This window comes from Bubalus bubalis, chromosome 20 (assembly GCF_019923935.1).
Source record: "Bubalus bubalis isolate 160015118507 breed Murrah chromosome 20, NDDB_SH_1, whole genome shotgun sequence".
Lineage (NCBI taxonomy): Eukaryota > Metazoa > Chordata > Mammalia > Artiodactyla > Bovidae > Bubalus > Bubalus bubalis.
In genome coordinates this window covers 41,763,727-41,788,564 of record NC_059176.1, presented here as the reverse complement: position 1 = coordinate 41,788,564, position 24,838 = coordinate 41,763,727, and the positions used below count along the sequence as shown (strand labels likewise).

General features: G+C 44.5%; 1 protein-coding gene and 1 long non-coding RNA gene across 8 annotated transcripts in view; one reads left to right on the top strand and one right to left on the bottom strand.

Annotated features, from left to right (window-relative positions):
• The window catches only part of TJP1 (tight junction protein 1), a 260,114-nt gene that overhangs the window by 7,139 nt on the left and 228,137 nt on the right, over nt 1-24,838 (bottom strand). For 5 of the 7 annotated variants that reach the window (XM_025271181.3, XM_025271182.3, XM_025271183.3 and 2 more), the window contains 16 exons: nt 23,544-23,683; nt 22,507-22,612; nt 19,612-19,762; nt 17,492-17,600; nt 16,136-16,355; nt 15,748-15,932; nt 15,557-15,652; nt 13,313-13,395; nt 12,391-12,601; nt 11,982-12,082; nt 8,597-8,947; nt 8,031-8,270; nt 6,578-7,441; nt 6,350-6,447; nt 4,805-5,032; nt 2,473-2,648 (listed from right to left, as the gene is read on the bottom strand). In XM_025271181.3, the coding sequence (XP_025126966.1) occupies nt 2,473-2,648; nt 4,805-5,032; nt 6,350-6,447; nt 6,578-7,441; nt 8,031-8,270; nt 8,597-8,947; nt 11,982-12,082; nt 12,391-12,601; nt 13,313-13,395; nt 15,557-15,652; nt 15,748-15,932; nt 16,136-16,355; nt 17,492-17,600; nt 19,612-19,762; nt 22,507-22,612; nt 23,544-23,683 (3,359 nt within the window). The remainder of the gene's footprint in view (nt 1-2,472; nt 2,649-4,804; nt 5,033-6,349; nt 6,448-6,577; nt 7,442-8,030; nt 8,271-8,596; nt 8,948-11,981; nt 12,083-12,390; nt 12,602-13,312; nt 13,396-15,556; nt 15,653-15,747; nt 15,933-16,135; nt 16,356-17,491; nt 17,601-19,611; nt 19,763-22,506; nt 22,613-23,543; nt 23,684-24,838) is intronic. The other 2 variants (XM_025271184.3, XM_025271186.3) reach the window with 1 other exon arrangement.
• LOC123330827 lies at nt 4,356-6,404 on the top strand. Its single transcript, XR_006547018.1, has 2 exons — nt 4,356-4,493; nt 6,233-6,404. It is a non-coding gene; the product is annotated as an uncharacterized LOC123330827 (long non-coding RNA).

Below are 24,838 nucleotides of genomic sequence, written 5' to 3'. Positions count from 1 at the left end.
GAATTAGAAATCCATCTCTTACTGACTATAATGGTTGGTGAGATGGAAAAGATGTTAGTTACAAAAGGCCAAGCATAAATCCACCTGGATGAACAATTTGCTCATCAAAGTATCGACAAGTAATGTTCTGCAGAGACTATGGTATCTGTGATTCTAAACTTGGTCTCTAGGAATAAATCTTGAAACAGTTTTTCATCCAACAGAAAATAGAAACCAAAATGCCTTTCCTTCCTGAAACAGGCTTCAACACCGCCACCTGCTTGTCTCTCCCACTGGCCTCAAGAGGCAGTGCCAGGGCTGATTGCCAGTCTGAGGACCACATGACCCTGGTAGCCGTGTGTGATCCTGAGGGAGCAGGTGAAAGCATGGTGTGATACATGGGACAGCGCTGATGCACCTGGAGTCGGGGCCGTGCCTCCAGAGACTGGCATCGGAGGAACCTAACTCCAGTGTCCATAACAAAACTGAAGCAGAATGACAAATGTGTCTATGTTAAATCAGTACTACAAAACTCACCATAATTAAAGTCAAAAAAGAAAAGTCAGATTGGGAGAAGCTACTTATAGCTACTTATAACATGCATAATTGATAAAAATTAGGAAAAAACCTGTACGTCCGTAAGAAAGAATCAACCAATAGGAACAGGCAAAAAACTGAACAGGCAAAAATACAAGTGAAAACGAGACTAAAAACCAGTAAATCATAGCAACATCACTATTAATTAGGAAAATTAAAAACCAAAACCAAAAAAATACAATTTCACATCTACTGAATTTGCAAAACATTGAAAGTGTGGTGACGCCAAGTCCTGGCAAAGATGTGGACTAACAAGAGTTTGCATGTGCAGATCTTCTTCGATTCCCCTGGGAGTGTTACAGCAGCATGGTGAGTATCTCATGTGCTTTACTGAATGCTGTCCTGAGAGTAAAAAACAAACTGGCTGTCTGGGTGCAGGACAGCTGTAATGGTGTCAGCTGTTCACCCCTGTGATGGGGCGGCTGACTGGGGCTCTGCTCACTGCCGCTGCTCAGCATCACGAGGGATTGTACTACTCACTAACCTGGGAAAAGATCAAAATGTAAAGTACAGTTTCTACTGAGTGTGTTTTGCTTTTGCAATGAAGTGAAAGCATCATTAAGTCAGGAACCTTCTCTGCGGCTGGTGGCAGTGTAAAGTAACACCAGCTGCATTCTATGTTAGTATCAGTGTCTGACACTCTTCCAGACATGAGAGAAAGAGGAAACCTGTCCCAGCTCTCAAGAGAGAAAGAGGAAACCTGTCCCAGCTCTCAAGAGACCAGCACAACTTTGATACCAAAACCAGACAAGGACACGAAAATTTCTTGTGAGCATAGTAATACAACTTATCACAGAACAGAATAAAGGAAATACATCATAGGATCCTCTACAGTGTGTTTGGCCTTCTGTATCCTCGGATGTGCAGCCCAAGCGGGGGGTGGGCGCTGTACGGCACCAGTCCCACCAGGGACTTCTGCTCCATGGATTTCACTCAGTGTGCACACAGAGTGGGGGCGTCCTGCAGATACTGAGGACAACTGCACGTAAAGTCAGTTGATAGAATGTTTTCAGCAAACTAGAAGGAAGGGCACGCAGAGAAGTCACACACTGCCTATCTGCTCCCAAAGTGGGAGCTGGAGCAAAAGAGGTGTGCCACTATCGCTTCTATTCACACTGCACTGCACATCCCAGCCATTGCAGAGAGGCAAAAAAACAGCAAAAAAACAAAAAGGCTAAGGTTTGGAGAGTAAAAAGTTAAACTTTGCAGACATGACAGCGTGTAAAGAAAATCCTAGCATACAGTGACATCAAATCACAGCCCTGGGATGGACTCCTGTGACTACAGAGCAGCACCATCTGCAGCAGTGGGACGTGAGCTGTGCGTGCCCTGTGAAGGCTCCAGAGGTGGTGGGGCTGGGGCTACGGGCCCTCCCAGGGTGTCTGGGCTGCGGGCTGGAAAGATGGCGTGAGGCTCAGAAGAGGTGTACTTCTGAGATGCAGGAGAAAGCTGAAGGAAGCAGGAGGAGGGTGGGGGGCGGCACCTTGGACGAGGGTCGGCATGGGTGAGGGAGACAGTACTGATCACAGATGTGGAGGCCAAGACACAGGCAGCCACGCAGGGACACCCCCAAGATGGCCCTGCTGAGAAACCTCGTGTGAGGAGGGATGTCACCATGATTTTTACAAACCACCCTTCATTTACTTTTGGACATACTGGTAAACTCCACATACAGAAATTGAGCTGTGTTAGGCAAAATAAAATCTATCTAGCTAAAAGGCAACAGTCATGAAAAAGATGTACTTTTAACAAAATCCTTATTTTTCACTGTCCAAAGCCCATAGGTTTCAAGTGTGTCTTTCTTTCATAAAACCACTTTTACTTAGAAAGCACGAGGCTAACTTTAGCCTCTAAGTCTGACTATAACAGTCGTCTGCCCACTCCTGAGCCGTCTACCTTCACCGTGCGCCCCCTTGGTGTGTGCGTGGAGGCCGAGAGCCGTGTTGGGGCTGGGTTGAGCAGTCTGGCTGTACTGAGCGGGCAGCGGCGGAGGGGGGGGCGTCGCCTGCAGCGGGTCATAGCGCTTCTCCCCGAATGACCTGTCCACAGCTTCGGCCTCAGCAGCCTTCCCCCTGTGAAAAAAGGAGGACAAGTCAACACCTGTGGATGCACGTTACCAAAGAAGCTCCCGTTCTTCTAGGCATCCCCAAGTTGTTTGCTTTCAATTGAGAATTTCGCAATTTACTCCCCACGAGTATGTGTACTATACCAAGATACACAAACTAAGTTAAGCCATCATCAGCACCAGAGATGTGAAGACAATACAGATACAGTAAGAATATTAATAAGACATCCAGAAGATGGCCACCAAAAGGCAGATGAAATTTCGGGTGTACTCGTAATATTGAAGATGGTTGTTCACAAAAAATTGCAATGGTTGGTTAAGTATTTTGAAGAAACATTTATTGGCTCAAATCCTCCTTAGATTCCCATCTGCTTTTGCATCTAAGGCACCAGCTGAGCACTAGAGGATGAGGCAGGGGCTAGCAGGCGTTTTTGCTAAGGGCTGGGCAGGAAACGTTTTGGCTTCTTGGGCCACACAGTTTCTGTCACAGCTCTTCAAACTCTGCCCAAAAGCAGCGTTTAAGGGACAGGACTCTGCTGTGTCCAGTAACATGGACACTGTGGTCTTTAAATCTGCCCTTGATTTACCAGATCCAGTCTCTGTTTAGCAATTCCTAGAGGAGCAAACATTACTTGATTTTAAGACTCATTTAAATCAAACTGTGCCATGTATGCTTTTTTTTTTTTTTTTTCAGATTGCCAACTGTTCATATGGGAACACGTAAAATTCACGAAGAAGACATCTTTACAACAGGACCCAGAATTGCAGCGCTGCCACCTGAGCTCTGCAGAGCCCTGCTGCACCCGCTTTACGAGCACACACAGTAGCACAGAACTTGGAATGGTCACAGATTCTGGTCACGGTCCAGTCGCATGGTCAGCTCAAAAAACTACATCCTTAGGATGACAGGAAGTCTGCCACGTGTGCACTGCGAGGGGCCCGCACGGCATAGCTCACACTAGTGTCTTACACGGATGCTCCTGGACCAGCAGTCAGAGCTAGTCCAAGAGCCAAGAAATTTAGGTGACGGCAAAGCCAGCACAAGAGCAAAGTCAAAGAAAACAGTCAATCTAAGTTTGCCACAAACAGAGCTATTTCTGCCTCATGTTATGTTAATGTCTCAACTTGGCTACACTGAACCAGTCCTGGTAGTTAATAGTCCCAGTTATGGAATCAAACACTGCTACTGCAGGTGTCCCAAAAGAGACTATCTAGATGGAAGCTTTTCAAGAGGACGTAACAGCCTCTCTGAGCTCAGACACAGCTCCAAATTGCCCTTTCCTGCTGACTTAGGACTTGCTCACCAACACTGTGTAAATGACTTCCTTGTAACACATCTACATCTGTCTTCATTATTGTGAGTCTGTTCTGCTCAGGTATGGGCCCACCTGTGCCTGCGTGGGATCACACTCCATTCTCAGAACCAAGTTCACCACCAGTCAGGGCTCCACCAGAGGCAGAACCAGAACACACACAATATAGGAACCCACACAGGCACAGGTGAGCTTGTAGTTTGTAACCCAGCAAAATCCACAAAAAAGAAAAGCAACCAGAGGCCCAGTAGACAAGCAAACAGAAGGGTGCAGCTCAGAACAGGAAGATGGGCAGGACCTCGGAGCTCAGTCCCCGTGTTGCCCCCTTCACAGCACCCCACGTTCACAAGTGGACCAGAAGTCACCAAGTCCCCTCAAGCTGAAACAATGATAGCAGGCAAATTTGTTCTTGCCTTGGGAAAATACCAAACAACTCTTCACTCCCTAGAATAGCCTGCTTTTATATTTAAAGAACAAAAACCAAGAAGAATGACGAGAAGCAGCACTGAGCGTGCCACATGGGAAGGAGGGACTTCAAGGTCAGTCTCTTAAATGCTCACCCTCTTACCTTTGTCAAAGCACTTGGACCCTTAGAACCCTTTGACATTTAACATCTTTTCTAATATAAGAACCTCACACAGATGACGCCAGGGTCTAAGAACAAAGCTACCCCAGGCTGGATAGCATACATGCTGAACTCCTTACCACCCACAGAAATCAAGTAAGTATAACACAGCTAACATTTCCCTTCAGAACACACTGAACTTTGTGTAACTGACTCCACTTGATGCAAGTGATCCTTTGTTTCATCTTAACTTTGAAAATTTACGTCTGAAATGAAGTGACTCACTTGGAAGAGTAACCGGCAAACTGTGGCTGAGATTGGGGGTGAGCCGGCCTGGTGGGCTCGGAGAGGTGGCTAGTGGGGATGTGGGTGGGGGGCTTGGCCTCAAAGCTTCTCCGATCGAAGTAGGAGAGCTGCTTCCGGTAGTACTCCTCATCCTCCTCGGGGTCATAGTGATTTGCCCGAACAATGTCTTCAGGTGGCTTCACGTGAGGCTTCTGTGGTTCAGGAATCCTGACAATGAATGATAAATGGAACAACTTTTGAGACGTCAACTTGACAAAGAGAACAGAATAGGTACCTCTGACCTTCCACTGACACCCTGACTACTCGTGACCTAGCTGAGCAGGGCAGCTATCAAGGCCGAAACTTGGGCCCTACGTGCACACACGTCACACTCAAGAGGGCAGCCTTCTCCTAACATAACCTGTCTACTGAGCTTGACAACCAGCTGGTTAGAAGCAGAGACAGAAGGGAAGGTAGGCAGTGGGGAGCTCCAGCATGTGCCCCACTGTCAGAACAACAACTGAGAATTCAAGACCTTGATGCCAGGATCAATAGATCCTCAGGTAAGGAAGGAAAGGAAGGAGCTAGACAATGATGAGGGAAGCATGCGGCAAAAGAAGTCAACTATCAGCAAAGTGAGGTATTGTTTACTTATGCCCTGCTGGGTAATTCAGAAACTCAGCATCAAAAACAGATAAACTAGGTTTCACACCAAGAGGGAGGGCTAAGCTTTCAGTTATTACACATTTACTCCGTGCAGAAGAGCTTGTCTGCTAATGATCCCAGCTAAAGGAAATACCGTAGTAATTTACATTTGCATGACAGCACTAGGCATCAGGAAAACCATAAGAAATTAGACAGTAGTTCTTTATTACAAGCACAAATATAAGCAAATGAAACAGGCCAGAGAACTGCTCAGATGCAGCCCATCACTCAGCAACAGCAGGGGCAGCCACAGTGAGGAGCGTGCACAGCAGGTCCCCCAAGCCTCGTTCCGCCCAGTCATCCTGGTGCTGACCGTGCTCCTGACCACGGCAGGCACATGTCACAGACTACATGCTCACTAACAGATTATGTTTGGGCTTCCCGGGGTGCAGTGGTTAGGACTCAAGAGTTCCACTGCAGGGGGCATGGACTCTGTCCCTCCTCAGGGAACTAAGATCCCACATGCCACACAGTACAGACAAAAATTTAAGAAAAAAAAAGATGAAGTTTAGTTCACAGCTATCTGTTTTCTTGTCGCTAAAAACTAACAGCCTGTGTGCCAACAGCACTATTAAACTAAAAACATCCTTCAGAAGTCAGGGCTCTAAAATTGCATATTAGCATATGTTAGAAATTTGCTAGAAAATTGTTTTCAGATTTATTTATGGAAAGGATAACAAAGATGTGCTGCAGAAGATAAAATGAAGTTATTTGTCTTTCTAGGACCACCGTTTCAGTGGAGACATGGCAGATTTCAAGTGAAGACCTGTAAACCCCCTGCCTCCCCGCCCCTCCCCAGCTGGGGCTTGTTCCCCATCCATGAGGCTGCAGAGCACCCACCTATGCGCTGCTCTGTCGTGTTCACCGAGCTGACCCGGAGCAGGGGCTTTGGGACCTGGGACAGGAGCACCTGCCGGTTTTGACGTGACTTCTGAGGGCTGCAGAGAAAGAAGATACATATCCTTAGGCAGAGATCAAGAGAAAACAGGTGTTGCTTAGGCATGTTGCATGCTCATCTCTGAATGTGTTCTGCACACAAGGCGGGGAAAACAGTGATCACCTCTTTACCTTGAAACTAGTGGAATGGCTCTCATCCTTCCTGTTCTCCATGGAAGCAGACCTCTTGTTCTCAAACATCTTCACTCTGGTGAGCACGGATTGTGGCTTCATGGCTGGGTCTTCCTCCTCCTCAGCTGGAGCTGGGGGTGGAGGCAGGGGTTTGGAGCCTGTGGGCGGGACTTCGGGCTTGTGCTGGGACGAGGGGCCAAGTGGTGGAGCGAGCGTGGTGCTGTGAAGAGGCTCGTAGTGGCCTGGGCCTGCCCTGGAGGGGAAGCCCTGGGCTGGCGCTGGCTCGTAACTCCGAGGGTACTGGTCCAAGTACGGCTTGGGCTCAGGGGGCACCTTGGGGCCAGCAGTGGAGTAGGGCTGCGCGTCAGGCCGGTACCTGCCGTGCACGTCGTACCCAGGGGCAGGGGCAGGGGCAGGAGGCTCTTCGTGCCGCAAGGTGGAGGTCCTGGGCAGTGGGTCATAGTGCGCTCGGCCTTCATAGGACAGGGGCACTGGCTCCTCAAAACGGGGAAAATACCCTCGTTCTGTTGGCTCCGCGGGAGGCTGACCATCAAGAGGCCGGGGCTGGTAAGGCTGCTTGTCGTCGTAGTAGGGCCACTGCTCCTCGTAGGTGAGGAGGCGGTCATCATAGCGCAGACGATGGTCATAGTTCCGAGCAAACTGCTCCGGGTAGCTAGAGGCATCATATCTGTATGCAGGCTGCTCCAACTCCCTGCCAGCCTGTCGCTCTGTGTACGGAGGCTGCGGCTCGTAGCTCAGGCCTTGCTCCTTGTCTGGCCTCTGCCCAGGGTGAACCGCAGCCGGCTGCTTCAAGACGTGGTTCTGTCTCATCATCTCCTCAGGGTAGGGGTCCTTCCTGTACACCTGTGTAAACAGCCATGCGTAAGGACACAGGCTGGCTTCAAATCCTAGTCTAGTAAGAGACAGAAACGACATGTTCTACCCTTTATTACCAGGACAGAAAGATTAGTGGAGAAAGCAAGTTTAAGTGAAAGCTCAAAATTTATAATGCAAGTAGGGACTTTTATGTTTCAGCACGTAACAACACTAAATGAAGTTTAGTAGAAAATTAATGCATTCAGCTGTTGATTCCACTTGATTTGGACACTGAAAATGAAAATCATAAAGAAAATTTATGGACATGATAGTTTAGAAAACATAAAGCAGTTTACAATGGATCTGAACGATATATTAAGAAATTTTGGAAGATTCTAAAGCCAAACATTAAAAACCTATAAAAGTATTAGGTACCAATCCCAATTAAAAGGCCTATTTAAAGAATCAGGCACCACTGGAAGCCATGCAGACTGCAGAACCAGATGACTTGTAGTGATTTGAGAACATGGTGTTGAGCCCACAGTAAAAGCAGAGGACACTTGAGGGAAAGCAGACGTGCTCATGTGGCAGGCTGACGGGGAGCGGCGGGTGAGGGCAGCCCCCGCGGCACAGGTACCTTTGCTGGGCCCACATGCGACGACAGGGACGGCTCTGGACCTCTGAGCTGCACGTGAGCGGCCTCAGTGCCTGGAGCTCGTAAAGAGTCGGCGTGTGGTGAGTCAGAGGAAGGGGGAGCTGGGCTCGGCTCCTCCAGTCTGACATTAGTTAAGTCTACGTGAGGATTAACAGCAGAGGCTGATGGTGCCGGGTTTGTTTCAGGCGAAAGGTAAGGGCCTGGAGATGAGGCTTCTGCTTTCTGTGAAGTGTTTAAAATATTTTAAATATAATGCTTCTGTTCACTGCTAACTCCCCACTTCCATTTATAGTGGTTGATAGACATACATTTTAAGTGTGCTGAGTAAAAAAACTGTGACCTCATGTCTCGAATTTTTAAATTTCAGTATACTGCTGTGTGAGACTCTAAACACACAAAGTTTAGAATTAAGTCCTTGGTATTCTTAAGTTGAAATTAGACATTAAATTGTAACCTGTGAGAAAGGACACCACATTTTTTAAGTCAGTCACCACATCTAGACTTTGATCAAGTACCTCCACCTGCAGAACATTGATGCTGCTGCTTACCTGTTGAGAGGCTGTTTTAAATCCAGGGGAGTCTATTCTATGGCCTGGCTGTGGCTGCGCTTGTGGTGAGTAGGGAGGATATGCCTGGTGGTCAGGATGCATTCCAGAGGAGTCCTCTCTGACAGGCTCAGAGGACCGGGTAATGGCAGACTCCGGGGGAGTCCCCACCTCATCATTTAGGGTCTCATCTAGTTCTTGATCAGTGTAGGCCCCGCCTTCTGTATCTGTGTCTTCATAGTCAGAAGTGTGTCTACTGTCCGTGCTATACATTGAGTATTCACTACCTGGGGCTGACAGGTAGGACAGACGATCATCATGCAAATCAAGGTCATCACTTGTAGCACCATCCGCCTGGGTCAAATAAAAGTAAATTAAAAATTTTATTCAGTAGTTTTGTAAGAGGTGGCCTTTATTTCACAAGGGGACTGAAAAGGATACTTGTCCTCGGAGAAATCACAGCTACGTCTAGAGGCTTCTGCTGAGGAAAGGTCAAGAAGACTTCACAAGCACACATGCGGACACACAAAGCACCCTCGGATATCTGAAGGGCTTGGATGAGTGAGGTCGGCTGGCCGGCCATGACAACACTGGACCCTGATGCCCAGCCCCAGAAGACAGCAAAGGAGCCCTGGCCCTCCTCTGGCTCGTGGACCCTAGTCACTTGCTAGCCTGTCAGCCCAGAGCAGGGTCAAGAGGGGGATGTGGCCAGGCCAAGCTCACAGAAACAGACACACCGATTGACAGAACATCGCGCATGAGACTAACTAGGAGATTAACGCCACAGTTCAAGCTGAGTAAGAGACCTTATGTATATATAAAATCTATATATGAAGATTAAAAGTTGGTATTTGGCCCTATAGTTTTTATAAAACACGTGGAAAAGCATCAGCTAAGTGCTGGCTGCTCACTAGGAACTGCTGTTAAAACATAACTCTGCACAGATGCAGTCAGTGTCCAGTGGAAGTGGGGGCGGCGGGGGGGAGATGCAGGAATGATGCTCTACGCAGGATTAAGAGCTGAGTCGGCTCCAGGCTCCACCAAGTGTCTCCTGAGCCAGTGAGAGAGAACGTATCTGAGGGAACAGGAACAACAGGCTGTCAGCGCACACTGACGTAATGCTACTGCCTGGACCACACACAACAGCCACCCCCTGCCCTGGAAGACCCAGAGGTGGGGTATGGCTCGAGACCTGCAAGATGTGGAACCCAGAATTCTACCAGCACAGACTGACTGACAGACAAGGCATGAGCCGCCTGAATGGCACTTCCCCCAGTCTTGATTCTGGCTCTGCAGGAGCCTGATCCTGAATGCCTCTTCCAGGTGGGAAAAACCACCTGTCCCTGATCAGCGGTTTGGAAAGCCAGGGATGATGGGTGGAGTCTCTCCCACTGCAAAAATCTGCCTGCTGTCTCCACTCTAATCTCCACTTGCAGAGCCTGCAAGACTATATAACCCAGGGGCCAGTCGGGGCAGTACTTAGGGCCCTAGGGACGAGCAACTCAGAACTCTCTGATCTGCTGCAGGGTATGAAATGCAGAAGGAGCAAGAAACAAGCACTTGGAGCCAGAGATGACATATGCCTCCTGTTAAGAAAGCCCCAGGATGACTTTTCTTCGTTCAGTAGGGAACATGTAAGACCATCAGAACTGCCGAGAGGAACTCTTCCTGGAAACCAGGTGGAAGTAATTAACTCAGGGGTGTTCAGGGTGGAAATGAAGAGAATCTATTTAGTTTAAGAATCTCTTAACTAAATAGAATCTCTTAGTTTAAGAACCTATTTGGAAAAAATATACTATAAGTCAAACTTGATTTAAATTGTTAACACCTTTTCTGATTTAGAGCATCAACCTATTATTCTAATAGTAAATGACTTATGAGACCTCTTAATATAGGTAATTTTAATTAATTTTTATTATTTTCCTCATACACAAAAATAGTTGGGGAGTTAGACCTTCATTTTAAAATCCAAGCAAAGGAAGCACACAGTAATATCAGAGAAATAAAACTAAGATTTGTGGAATAAAAAAACTTCTCAGATAGGTAGGCAAGTATATTTTGTGCATTTATAAACTAATAGCTTTCTTGCTAACAGTCTAGCTGACACAGGCTGCTAGCGGAATTGTGTTGTCCTGGAATGGTTAGTATGGAGTGGAAGTGATCATACTCACCCAAGGCCCCAGAGTAAATAAGTTAGTTAAGTATGTTGTGGGAAGTGCTGCAGTGAGTTGCTCCACCTCTGTCTGTCTATCAAGTTCCTGGCTGACACGTCAGTGGTCAGGGAGGTCTCATGATCGCATGTGAGTGGTACTGACACGTGACTATGGGTGGAAGCAGCCAACACCACCTCCAGATGTCAGCGTTAGGACATCTCTTCTCACAGAGGTGGTGTCTTCCAGATAGAAGCAGGGGTCCTGAGCATGCACATGCACTGCGCTGGCCTCAGGGGCCACAGCCAGGCAGGGGAAGGGGGAGCGTGCAGGGGGAAACACAGCAGAAATGAGCCGACAAGGAAATACCGAAACAAAATAGAAGAGACATTCTCAACTTTCCCTAGCAGCGGAAACACACTGACAATGTATTCATCCGAAGGCAAAACACATTTATAACAAAAGCTTCTTTAACTGTGTATTCTGAGAAAAGTATTATCTCCCAACAAAATCAACATCCTGTGCCATTAAGAACTGCTAGAAGCCCAGACAGGCCAACAGCAAAAGGTAGTATAGAACACCAGAATGCAAAGCCAAAAGTCTGGGCTGCGTAACCTGACTTTTTCAGTGTGTCTCAGGGATGTTAGTTAACAGGTACTGATGCAGAAATCCTTCAGGGAGGGGCTCAGGGCCACGCTTCCAGCAGCAGCAGAGCCAAGCCCCTCACTGCAGCCCCTCCGGCCCCCACCACACAGCTGTGTGTCCGTGCTGCGCCAGGGCTGGGTCTAAGGACAGTGGGCCCTACCCATCCTCTGCTTTTCCTCCAGACAAGTCCTGGATCTCACATGCAGAGGACAGCACTTTGGGGACCCTCACCGAGCCCACTCAGCCCCTTATTTCCAGAGGAGGAAGGAAGCCAGGTTCACACTCATTGTCGGTCAGGTGGGTGGAGTTGGAGCTCAGCCCTGCTCTTCCACATCATTCTGAGACAGAGAACACTGCCAGATGGCAGCTCAGTGGGCAGGAAACTTCTAAATCCTTTACTACCAAAATGAATTCCATAACCCCACATGCAAATTGTGAACGCCTACGAATTCCATAACCCCACATGCAAATTGTGAAGGCCTAGACACTGAAGCCCCCGATTCCTCCAATATGTTGATCCAAGTAGAAAACGGTGTCTCAAAGGCTTCTCTTATGTGAGTTGTCAAATGGGTTAACAATAGGAAACTTCTTACCTTTCCCTCAGAAACCCATACCAACTGGTTCTGTTGTTGCTGGATTGCTTCTTTCAATGCACCATACCAGCCATCATTCATTGAATTTAAGTTAATTGTAGCTGAAAACAGACAACAAAAGCATTGTTCTCTGGTTAGAACACTGCCACCAAATAAGAATTCACTCAACACTGCTTAGAGCTCAGCCTCCACCACTGAGTTCTCTGACAGATGATATCTGAGGACACACCCCTGGAAATGTCTGTTTTGGCACCAAACCATTTCTTTCCATCAACAGCAGCCATTAACACAAGAGCAAGCAAAACAGGCAGAGGTTATATGAGTTTTAATATTTAAACAACACAACATTTTTGCCCACATATTACTGCACAGAAACTGTAAGATGAAAGAGGGGCTTTAACGTACTCACTTGTAAAAAGATGGTGATTATTTTTACGAAGTTTATGAGAGCGCTCATATAACTTCCTGGCGCTTTTCCGAGATTCTGGACATAACCTCATCCGCATTGTTTTCACACCCTGCTTTGAGTCCGGGTTGAGGAACACCACTATTGGATACCACTGGGCATAGTTCAGACGGTCTACTGCATTGGGCGTTACATCCAGCAAGGCATGTTTGTCCTGAAGACAGAAGGAGAAAGCAGACACAGGTAACTGAGAATCATCACCTTTAGAAGTCCTACCCAAGACTATGTTCCAACAGGAACAGATGTTTAACTCCAAACTGTCTCAGGAGCACGCCAGGAAAAGGTGTACTCTCAAGTTAATGCTATATACTTGCTAGCCCAATATAAGGCAGAAAGTCTTAATGAGCTGGTTTTTTTTTTTTTTTGCTTACTCACAATGTTTATAAATTGAGTTGCACAAAGATATTTAAAACCACATATAGCAGGAAATACATTAAATTTAGAAAGATTATTCTTTCCCATTTTTATATTTTACACCACCTCTCTTGGCAGCTCACTTTTAAGACAGCCCCAATACTTGCGAGCAGAGAGTGAAAATAAGTGTAACATTGTAATGGTCCTGACATAACCCTGTGACTAACACACATTCCTATCATCTGAGCACCAAAGGGCAACCTGAACTGTCCCACTGTGACAGCTGCAGACTGCCCACATATGTGAGGACACTGGATCCCTTTCTGTGGTGATGGCAGCTTATCTTCTGAGGCAAGCACTACTTACCGTCCCTGACACCAACCGTTACAATGTCTGGCTTAATTTTCTCATGGTATGCCAGTAACAACTTGAGAAAAACTACCTCCTACTTTCAGTTTAGCCAGACTCATCCCACAGCTTATAATGAACAGGTCAACTTTCAGGAACGTACCTGATCTATTATCTGCTTTATTGTGTGGAGGCGAATAATGCCAGAGCTGCGCTGGTCGGTTCCTGCATCCCGAGGTTCACTTTCTAATCAGGAAGTCAGGAGAGAAAACATCAGATTTCCACTGGTGAGACCAGGCCCTCGACTTCTGGGCACTAACGACACCGTGGGCTCCACATGCTGGAAGTCAGCAGCAGTCCCGTGTCCCTCCTGACCCACGGTGATAGAACTGAGGCCACATGTCCTCTCAGGGCTGCCCCGGCTGAGAGCACCTGGTGACATCAGTGCTTCATACCATCAGAAGGCAGGTGGGCGCTCACCCACGATTCCAGGGGTGCCCCCGCCCAGCAGCTGAGCCACACTGCATGCAGTGTGCTCACAACATCAAAGTAATACTTCATAATGAACAACATTTTAATCAGGAAGCAGAACTTCAGCATAAATTGTCTACTGGTCAAGAGAAATTGCCAAAATGGCAATTCTCTCAATTGAAAATCAGCTTTAAAAAAATATTGATGAACTTGCTTCCATTAAAGTCAACAAAGTAAAATTATAAATTATATGTTTGGTCCAAATATTTAAGTTTAAAGTGATGTGAGTTTTTAAGATGCATGTTTTCAAAAATGTTCCAGCTATTCTGAGGCAGAGATATAGAAGTGCGGAGGTCAGGCTGAGGGATAAGGGGGACGAGGCTCTCACAAGACAGAGGGCTAGCTTCCAGTCCGCTGGACACAGGCAATGATGGGAGACCACCTGGGAATTCTGGCTGGAGAAAATGCTACCAGTTTCTGAATTCAAAGACTCTCATTCGATTCAAAGAGGGTATATAACTAAGCGATCTGAACCCCTTTTATAAGACCCTGATTGTGGAATAAACCCAATTAAATTAACAATCAGTCCTTAAGACAGAACTCTGTAGGTCTTCACGCTTGTTCTTCCTAAATTTAAAAGACTTAAGCTTGGTTACGGGTGGTATCTATAACCACCAACTTCTTTAGGCAAAATGCTATCTATAAGCACAACCAAAAAAAGATCTCTTCTGAAAAGACTAACAAAATGAGTGGAGAATCAGAAGTGAACATTTTCTAAATTGCTCAAATTTTACTATCATTCGTCTGCATCTTCTGAGTTTCAGGACACACATGTCTTCATTCAGCTTCACCAGCAAGCAAATGAAAAGTAATGCATACAACACAAATACAAAGGCAACACCCTGCTCATGTAAAGCAGCCCCTGGAGCTCACGGCACCACAGGGGCAGTCAGAGCGCTACAGCCGCAGCAGGGAGCGCGCCGTCTCCAGGAATGCTAATGAACCCAGCACACACACACAGAGCTATGTCCTGGAGTGTTTACACCCAGCACACAAACTGCACAGGTTTATGCAACCTCTGTGTTACTAAAATACAAATTTGAAACAAACTATAAAAACAAAGGCTAATCAAACCACAGATTTTTATAGAATAGATAATAAAATGAAAAGATGAGTTATCCACTAAGAAGGAAAATGGAATATACACTTGGTGGAGGAAAATACAATAAGGTAAAATTGAGGGTGATGATGAGATATGTCAAAACTAATTTTGTAATTTTTTCCAAATACAAAATGGTGTATTTCTAATTAGAAAAAAATGTTTTTAAAGTTTTTACATAAAAATTAAAGCAGGCCTAAGGGGTCGTAACTAAGTCTGTGGATTTAAACTACCATGGTAGTTAAAATAAGGAAACTGAAAGAATCTGCAAGCAAACCCTGTAAGGCATTTAGAGCACTACTTCCTCAGTATCTACACGTAACACCAAAACACTATAAATGTCTGCAGTAACCAACAGCATAACCATGCTTCTATTACCTTCTGACATTGATATTTGAGTTCTCTATTTGCTTAATGACTGATAAAATTGGGCTGGAGCCAGAAAGCTGGGTTCAGAGCCAAGTGAGTGATTTAACCGGTAGTCCTCACGACGCCCCAACTAGGGAGGGGGGCAGTGCACCCAGCTTGCCTTGCTCAGGGTGAACATTCGACAGCTGCCCCGGGATGTTGTCAGGATTAAACGTGACTGTGGGCTGGGGGAGAGGGACCTGGCAGAGTAAGGGCACCATCACTCAGATTTCCCTCCAATTAAACACGTGGGGTCAGTGGCAAAAAGTGTTACTTCTATTAGGTGAATGGGTCAGATCTACCTTTAGAGGAGTAACTAGTAAAGAAGCACCCTCAACCCCACTCAAAGTCTGCATTAAGACCACTTACTTGCGATCTGGTAAATATCTGGCTCCTCTCTTGCCAGCTTCTCCCTGGCAACATCAGCTATTGGTCCAAAGATGGTTACAGGCCTCAGGAATCCAGCTGAGAAGATTCAGATGAAAAAAAGCACAGTTTATGCTTTTTTTGTCTTAGGCAAACCGACATTAATATAGGCTGGTTGGCAGGAAATAGACTACCTTCTCGAAGAACCACCCTCTCATACGCCGGGAACTTGGTCTGGACTGGCTGGGCTGAGAGGTCTTCTCGGCTCTTGCGCAGGTTTCTCTTGGAGCTGCGCAGACCGCGGAACCTCCAGAAGTCAGCGCGGTCTCCCCCTGCTGTCTTGGGAAGTGTATACTGCACACTGGCTAACTGCTCAGCTCTACACAAGAGAACACAGAACAAAATGCACAAAGACTTGTGGCAGAACTTCACATGGAATGTAAACCTTAATGCTTAAAATAAAGGAGTTTATAAAACTAGGTCAGTCTTAGACATGGTGAGTACAGTGAAGACTCCCCGTGGGGCTGAAACCTTTTCCTCATTCCCTAAGCCGCTCTGCGAGACACAGCGGAATGCTCATACCTGTTTTTGTTTGGGATGATGCCACGTTCCACCTCTTTATGGTTTTTGCCAATCCGAATGGCGAGCCAGGACCCCAGCTTCCCATTGTACAGAGTGTCCACGACACGGAACACCTCTCCTTTGTTAAAACTGAGTCCATAGGGAGATTCCTTCTCATATTCAAAATGGGTTCTGATATAGAAAGAATCACCCACATCGGATTCTACGATGCGACGATAAACTAAATGGAAACAAAATATAATCAATAATGAGTGGAAAAAGAAATTCATATGAATAGAATACATTAGGTGAAGATTCTATTGATAATGTTAGCAATGACAAAAACAACCGTATCCAACTAACAGTAGCTCCTTCCTACATATTCTGTCTCGTGGGCATCACCGTGAGCTCATGACATGGTGACTCTCGGCACCCCACCTCCTGGATGAGGAAACTGCTGCAGACACCCAGCAGGCAACTCGTCCAGAGCCACACGTGCTTCCTGCTTCGGTCACCTAACAGTCCCGCCTCAGCCCTGCACAGACGCTCCTGCTCTCTAAACTATGGCTCTCAAATGAGGGCAACCCCATACCCATCAGGTGAGAAAGAGGGCTGGCATGCATGGAGACGTTTCTGATAGCAGCAACCATGTGCTGAAAGAAGGTGTGTGTACAGACACCTAGTGAGCAGAGGGAGGACATCTCAAACAGCCTGAAGCATTAATACACGGGACGGCCTTCACCATATTACTTGGTTCAAAACTTCAACAGTGCCAAGCTTGAGAGACCTTGTCTGTTCTAAATGAAAAGTGCATCTTCTTAATCACAGAAAATCAGTCATTCTCTTGAAATTAATGCCAACAAACATCAGAGCATACTGCTTAGAAAACATCAATACAAAATTCAGAAGCTGCCCATGTACAGTTCTTTGTGGAAGAGTATACAAATCTCCCACAGATGGCTCTAACTTAAACTGAAAGCCAGAAAGACTCTGGCTGGTCCCATTATTGTGCTGTGCTAACAAGCATAGTGTAAGATTGTTGATGTTGTTTAGGCACTAAATCGTGTCCGACTCTTTGCAACCGCATGGACTGTACAGACCACCAGGCTCCTCTGTCCGTGGGATTATTTCAAGCGAGAATACTGGAGGGGGTTGCCATTTCCTCCTCCAGGCGATCTTTCTGACCCAGTGATGGAACCTGCATCTCCCAAATTGGCAGAATTCTTTACTACTGACCCACCAAGGAAGCCCCACAGTGTAAAGGCTGTGTGCCCCTAAATGACAAAATCCATAGGGTTAACAAGTCATTTATTACTCCCTTTTTAAGTAGTCCAGCATCTCCAGGTTTATTTTCTCAATTTCCTGAGAGTAACTCACCATCTTTTTTCTTCTGAGCCAATATGGTCACTTCTTCTCCTTTTGGGAGGTCAAGCAGGAAGAGGACGGCTTCTTCTCTTATGATATTTGTGAAATCTACATTGTTTACCTGTTAAAATAACGTTTCACAAATTACTACTCGCCATATTTTAAGACAATAAAAACATTTAACTGCACAGGAAACAAGTATTTCTAGAGTTTATCTACTCTAGAAATATCACATCTCCAAAAGTAAAAATATTTATTTTTGGAGAAAAGACCCTAGTTTGTAACAAGCAGAAACCAAGTAAATAAAGTGAGTTAAAGTATAAATTCATTTAAACAGTGACAATGCCACACAATATTAGAGATCATACACTGCAAATTCCAACCAGTTCAGACCAAGAAAGCTAACATCTAATTCCAATGACTTATTATTATAAAATCTCATGATTTAAACTTTGAAATTAAAGTCCAGACTGAACAACAGAGCCAGACTTCTTGGACTCTCTGAGAAGCAATCAGAAGGAAACAGCGTGTGTGCTGTGCCACCTAAGTAAGAGCATGTGTACAACACAGGCTCAGAGTCTGCCAGGTCAGTGCTCACTCGTATCAGATACCCCTAAGGACCTAACATAAATGTCATCAGTGACTGTATGCAGGTAACAGGGAGATTTCCTTCTATTCATCTTCTGGAAATTTTCTACATTAAGAGAAAATGTTTTCAACAAGTACTACCTTAATGATACAATTATGAGAAAATATTTTTACATGACATATGATTACTTCAAATAGCATATGGAGTGGGTAAGAGAATAGGTCTACTTAATTATCAATGTTGTATCTGAGAAAACAGAAACATTGTAAACAAATGTCAAGTGGAAATCAGCCAGGCAGAGCCAATGAATGCCCTGACCTCCTTCCATGCAAGTGTGAAGGGGAAGGGGGACAGAGTGGCCACCACGGCCTGAGGGAGCTCACCCCACGCTCAGAGGGTGGTTTCTGACTGCGAGCTGCTGCCTCAAGTGACCAAACCCAACATGAAGACAGGGAAGCAAGAGGAAAGAGGGGGTTGCTGAACATGTGCCACGTTTTCAGAAGAATGATTAAAGAAGGTGGTGGGAAAAGAACTGAAACATTTATCGACTAGGAGGGCCAGAATGACAGTGTTATGGAATCCAAAGAAGAAAGTAATTGCTTAAGGTAAAACACGAGTAGGAAATACAGAAAAACAAGGGCTGAAGATGCCATCAGGTTGGTGGTGCCTCATGGAAATCCACCCTGAGCCGTGGTGAAGGTGGAAGGCAGGCCGGACGGCCTCATGACACAAGCAGGCAGGGAAGGGCACCACCTTACCTGCAAGTGCAATAGCCAGAGGAGAAAGACAGACAACACAAGGCAGATGAGGAACCAACAGGCAGAGAAAGAGAACTCAGAACAAAGCAGTCAAACTCTGGGGCAGGAGAAGGAAGAAGAGAGCAGAGCAGAGGTGAGGCGGGAACTCCCACTTGAGAGCTGGTCCTCCGACTAGAATGGGATATAGTATAGTATATCCAGCAGGGGGTTTGGATATTTTAAAAAGAGAGAAGATGAATAAAGATGGTACTATGTTACTAGGTAATACTGCTTATGGAAAAGAAACAAAAACACAAAGAGCCCACTGGTACACTGCATCCCAGCTGGGCTTTCCTGGACTCTCATCCTTGTGGATGTGAAGCTTCAGAACAAGAGCTTACACGTGTACCCAATGTACCCGTCTTGGCACACCTGAGCCATCACTGGGTAAAGGGGACCCACAGGCTGCGTACCTGATGCTGCCCTGCTGGCAGGCTGGGGCCCACAGCAGAGTCCAGCCAGCAGGAATGCTCAGCTGAACTGGAGATAACTGGGAGACACTGTGAGCTCTAAGACTTGGTTTTTCCACATTCTACAAATGAGTGATTAAAATGAAACCAAAGCCACATACTGTGCCGTCACACCTAACATAGACGTGAGCAGAGCAGAGGCAGGGAGGGGAGACCTTATGGAGTCCCATGTTCTTTAACACAGATTACAAGCTCATCATAACACATCTGCTATGTCTGAGGCCTTGCTCTGGAGACCTAAGTATCTGAAACCATGTGAGCTGATCATGGACATACCCTGAGGATCTGGTCGCCCTCCTCCAAGCCTTCTTTGGCAGCAGGGCTGTCTTCGAGAACACCAGCTACAAATATGCCAACATCGTTTCCACCAGCTAGCCGAAGACCCACACTATCTCCTTTCCTGAATTTTACTAACTTCATGCTGGGCCTGTTAAAACAAGTATTTCATTTGAATGAGTTAAGAGAAGCTTAAACAGTAGAGTTAAGAGAAGCTTAAACAGTAACAGCAAACTGCTATAATGAAAACCATATTTAGAATAAAACAAACGACTATCATATCTGAAATTTCACCCACACCACTAATTTACTTAATAAAATTTAGCATTATAACTCAAAATCAGATTTAATGGCACTTTCTTTTAATTTCTAATTAACAAAAATAAGTTCTGAAATATCCAAATGTAATATGTTAGTACTGTTTTACATAATAACTGTAAAATTACTTCATGAAAACATGTTTTCCCAACTCTGACTCTTCGATATATAGATTAACAATGGCTAAAAACTCTTCCATTTTTCCCATCCCAGTTCATACCATATCATCTCTACCGAATAACTGGGAAGTCCTATTGTACAAAGGTAGAAACTGAAGTGTAAGCTGACAAATTTCTCTAATACCAGGAGTCAAAATCAAGCTCTAGGCACTGTGCCCGACAGACAGTGCTTTTCAAACTCCGCAGCCAGGGGTTCTTGCAGTAGCTCACACAGATTACTTGCTCTGAGGCCCCTTGGAACTTTTAACCAAAAAGCTCACCATCCAGCCTTTCTGGATGAGCCCATGTTAATCTCTTCATGCTGGAAAGAATGGAGAAGAACTAATGAAGACACATTAATTCCTCTACTATCAGTGCAGGGTCAAAACTCTTGACACTCCTGAAACAAATACTAAGAATGCCACAGAAGAATGGCTATAGTACTACAGATTACCCTTGTGGGGAATTAATAACAAATTACATACATAATTACAAATTACCCTTCTACGTTTCCATAGCCATCCCACATTCAGAGACAAGAAGACACAAGTCTTTTACACCTATCTGGACATGAAATGAAGAAAGGTTCTTTTAAAGTAACAATGAACAAATAAGTAGAGATTAGCAGTAACTAAAAAACACAAGTCAACCAATGAATGAATGAGTTGAGGGGACAGAGACACATGCCTACTTGTTTAAACCAACTAAAGACCACCTTGGCTTTTAGGAGTTATAAGGTAGTCCCACTAGATCTGGTCTCTTCACATGAGCTAACCATGAACTGGGCAGAAACCTGAGAGCATGTAGATCAGACAAGGTCACTTACTGCTGGGGCTGGTGGCACGGGAGGTCCCCCGAATCTGTGGATCATGGATGGTAAGCCCCTTGCTCGTGGTGGAATCTACTTTTCCACCTGCATCAAGAGCTTCCTCTCCCAAAGTCAACTATCCAGAGAGCTCTTTTAAGCACCCCCTTAAAGTCCTTAAGATTCCAGGGCCCTAAAGTCCTCTCCAACCTAGAGGACCTCAACAGGTAACAACAGTGGACTGCAGTCTGCATCCTTCAGCAAGACCTGGCTTTTAAAAAACATCATTCAAGAACAGCTCCAGGTGCCATCTCAGGGTCATGTGACCGAGACAGGTTCCTTTATTCTTGGCCCTCTGTTGTATCGACCGCACACAGCAGCAGAAGCCTCTGCCTCAAACGCATCCACAAAGAGTGAGCAAACAACCCCAAATACAAACCCTGCCCACTCCTCAGTTCTCTCCGTATTTGTCCTTCAGGGCTCCTCTGGCAAACAAGTCTCTGGAATCTAACAAAGTTTTGGTAAACCTTAAAGAGTCAGGAAAGTGCTCAGCCAAGTCTTAAGAAAGGAAAAACAAGATACTTCCTTCCCGATTTATAAAATTTTGAATTATCAGTTACCTAATATTAAAATGTGTAATTTTAAACTTGTGACACTCCCACCTATTTCAGGAGCTGTTTCTACCATGCTGGGTCTTAGGGTAACAACCCAATTTCCTTCAGCACAGAGAAGAGATGAGAGCAGGGGTCTAGATCTAACCTACTTTAGGAGATTTGGTAATTTTCTGTTATTCACATCCTGTCACCTCTCTTTTACCACAGAGGCATCAAAAAACTAGATGATCACGACTGTTTGAAACCTGGATATAAAATGTACATCTCAGTCTCGGTATATAAGATACAACGTAATGAAATGTTTGGAAATCAAACACTGACTTCTGAGGTGCTGACTGATCTAGAGCAGGTTCTCAGTCAGGGTGATCCTGCCTCCGGGAACATCTGGCAGCATCTGCAGGTGTTTTTAGTTGTCACAACCAGGGTGTGTGTGTGTGTGCACGTGCATACTATTGACCACTGCTGGCCAGGGATGCTGCTCAGCACCCACAGTGTATAGGACACTCACACGATAAACAGTTATCTGGCCTCAGTCAAGGTGCTGAGAAACACTTTTTTTTTTAAGCTAGGGATTCAGAAGGTCTGTGAAAATTCTCATGTTTAACTAGAAAGTTTTTCTTCTTTTTGGTCACACCACACAGCATGTGTGAGCTTTGTTAACCAGGGGTTAAACTCATGCTCCCTGAATTGGGAGCATAGACTCTTAACCACTGGACCACTACGTAAGTCCAGAAAACAATTTTCTAATTTCTGATCCAAAAACTAGGTAGAAAATAGTGGTGAGAAAAAAGTAAACATCCAAAGAAGTATGTTTTCCTCTAATCTCTGATCCTATCATATAAATAATTTAAAAACTAAACAAACGAAAGTCTAATCAGAGCATTATGCAGCACATACTATGTATCAAAAGCATTTGTAATACAGGTCACAACTGAACACTCACTCTAAACCATGATCAGTAACAGACAGAGAAAACAACACAAGTTTAAAGCCACATTACCGAAGAATGCCATCTTCATGAGTTGAGTTGGGCAGGACACCATCAGATGGACTGACAGGTAAATCCACGTCTGGCTGTCCTACCTGGGCATACACAGGCTTTGGTTCTGAAAGAAGAGAAAATCTAAATTGTGCAGGAAACACTGTACAAAATGGAATAACAGTGCAAGCAACCACTGCATAACCAAACAATGAAAAGTCTGCAAAATACAGTGAAAATGGAAGTTCAGAGAACCTGATCAGGGACATATATACTACATATGCGTCTATCAGGGTACATTTTATAGTCAGATATTCTGATATCTTTATAACATGTATGCACATCACATGGTCACCTGTGCTTTCCATAGCTCCAGCTGTTGAAGTCTGAAAAAATCTACTTTTTAGGGAAGAATAACAGAAGAATGTATGAAGAGAGAATCCCTATATTTCTCTGCTGGGACTGTCACTTTCTTAACTATTGTAAAATTTATTTTTAAATATACACATTCCTGCGACTAAGCAAGCAGAGCAGAAAAGAGGTTTTGGGAGAAGGACCTGAGGGACAATAGAATCGGAACCTCTAGGCCTTTCAAGCAACCCTTCAGGATCTCAGGACCCTGCAGGTTTTCACGTCTGGTCTCGTATCCAGCTCGGCAAGGTACACTTCATAAAGGGTTTCTGAAAACACTGTCCACTGGCAAGATAACTTTTAAAAGTATCTGAAGTCAATCTAATGTTTCCCTTTAATAAGCAGTGTTTGAAAAACAACCTCACTCACTGTGAACAGATGTGAACCACGAATAATTTCTATGTAGAAAATTTGAAAAACATTCAAGAATGCCTACTCATCTACAGTGACCTCCTATCCACATAAAAATGCTGGAAATACAGAAAAATTCCATGGGTAGTTACCTACATGGGTAGTAGGTAACAACAATAGTAGCAGTAGTAATAACTGCATTTTTGTATCTCCTGTAAATATAATTCTGTAAACTGTAAAACAGTTTAGTCTGACTGAATGTTTTCTGCACTTCCTATTTCATAGGCGAGGCTTACCTGGAAGATTGGGTGCTTGTTTCTCATTTCGCTCAACTACAACTTCTTCCACTGTTTTAGGTGTGTGATCATCTGCATGCTTTACCGGAGTCGAGACAGCCCCTGGTTTAGAAATTCTCTCTTCCTCTCTGCTCCGGAGACTGTACATTAGTAAAACGCAAAGTTATGAGCACACGGTGAAAATCATTTGTAAAGAGCACAAGAACAGCCAAAACAATGTCAAGAAAGGGTGACAAAGGACTTGCTCTAAAAAATACCAAAATACTGTAAAAAAAACTCAGTAATTAAAACTAGAATAGCACTGCCACAGATCCATGTAGAAAAACAGAAAATGGAGAGATACTTCTGCAAGACCAAAGTTTATCATGGAAGCATCAGGCCAAAGCTGCTGGAACAAAACAGTGTGTAATAAGCAGTGTCAGAACTGGTAACTAATCTAGAAAACCTAGCTGACTACGTGTATTAATGACATAGAAGTAGATCAATTTCAGATAAAGTCCTAATTTTTATTATCAAAAATACTTTTAAAGTAAGTCTCAATTAACAAAAGCCATAATGTATCAAGTAAATACATAAAAAGCTTTAAAAGGTGTGAAAATTGGAAAAAATGTCATATATAGAACAAAATGAATTTTAAGTTCAAACAACTGAATATTAGCAATTTGACCAAATAAAATGTAACAGAAGTTCAATTTAAAACTACACATTGACCCAATAATACATATAATAAGGATTTGATATTTAGACTGTGTAACAACTATACATCAGTTTAAAAGAGACAATTCAGTTAAAAAATGACTACTAGGAAGAGGAAATTCACCAGTGAAGAGTGAATAAACACAGACAATAAACAAAAAATATTCAGCCTCACTAATAATGAGAAAAATGCAAATACAAAAAACTAGAGCTCTTACTACTTGTGAGAGTTCTCCAATCATATCAAGCCGTAAGAAGGACATGGAGATATATAGACATTTGGAAAAGGACAGTGGAAATATGCGTAAACACAAAAAAGAGTGTACAACTACTTGAGCAAAAAATAGGAGTTATTTATCAAAACAACAACAAAAGTGCACATACACAAAAACCTGGAATCCTACTTAGATTTATCCTGAAGAAACACACACATACATGTCCAAGAAGATTTTATAAGAACATTTACTCTGATAGCAGCTCAACTAGCAATAAACAAAACTCAGTGCCCATCAACAGTTCTCCCAGAAAAATACAAACTATAAAAAGTGAACTTTATATATATATAAAGGCCAATACATATGCTTCACATAAAAAGATAA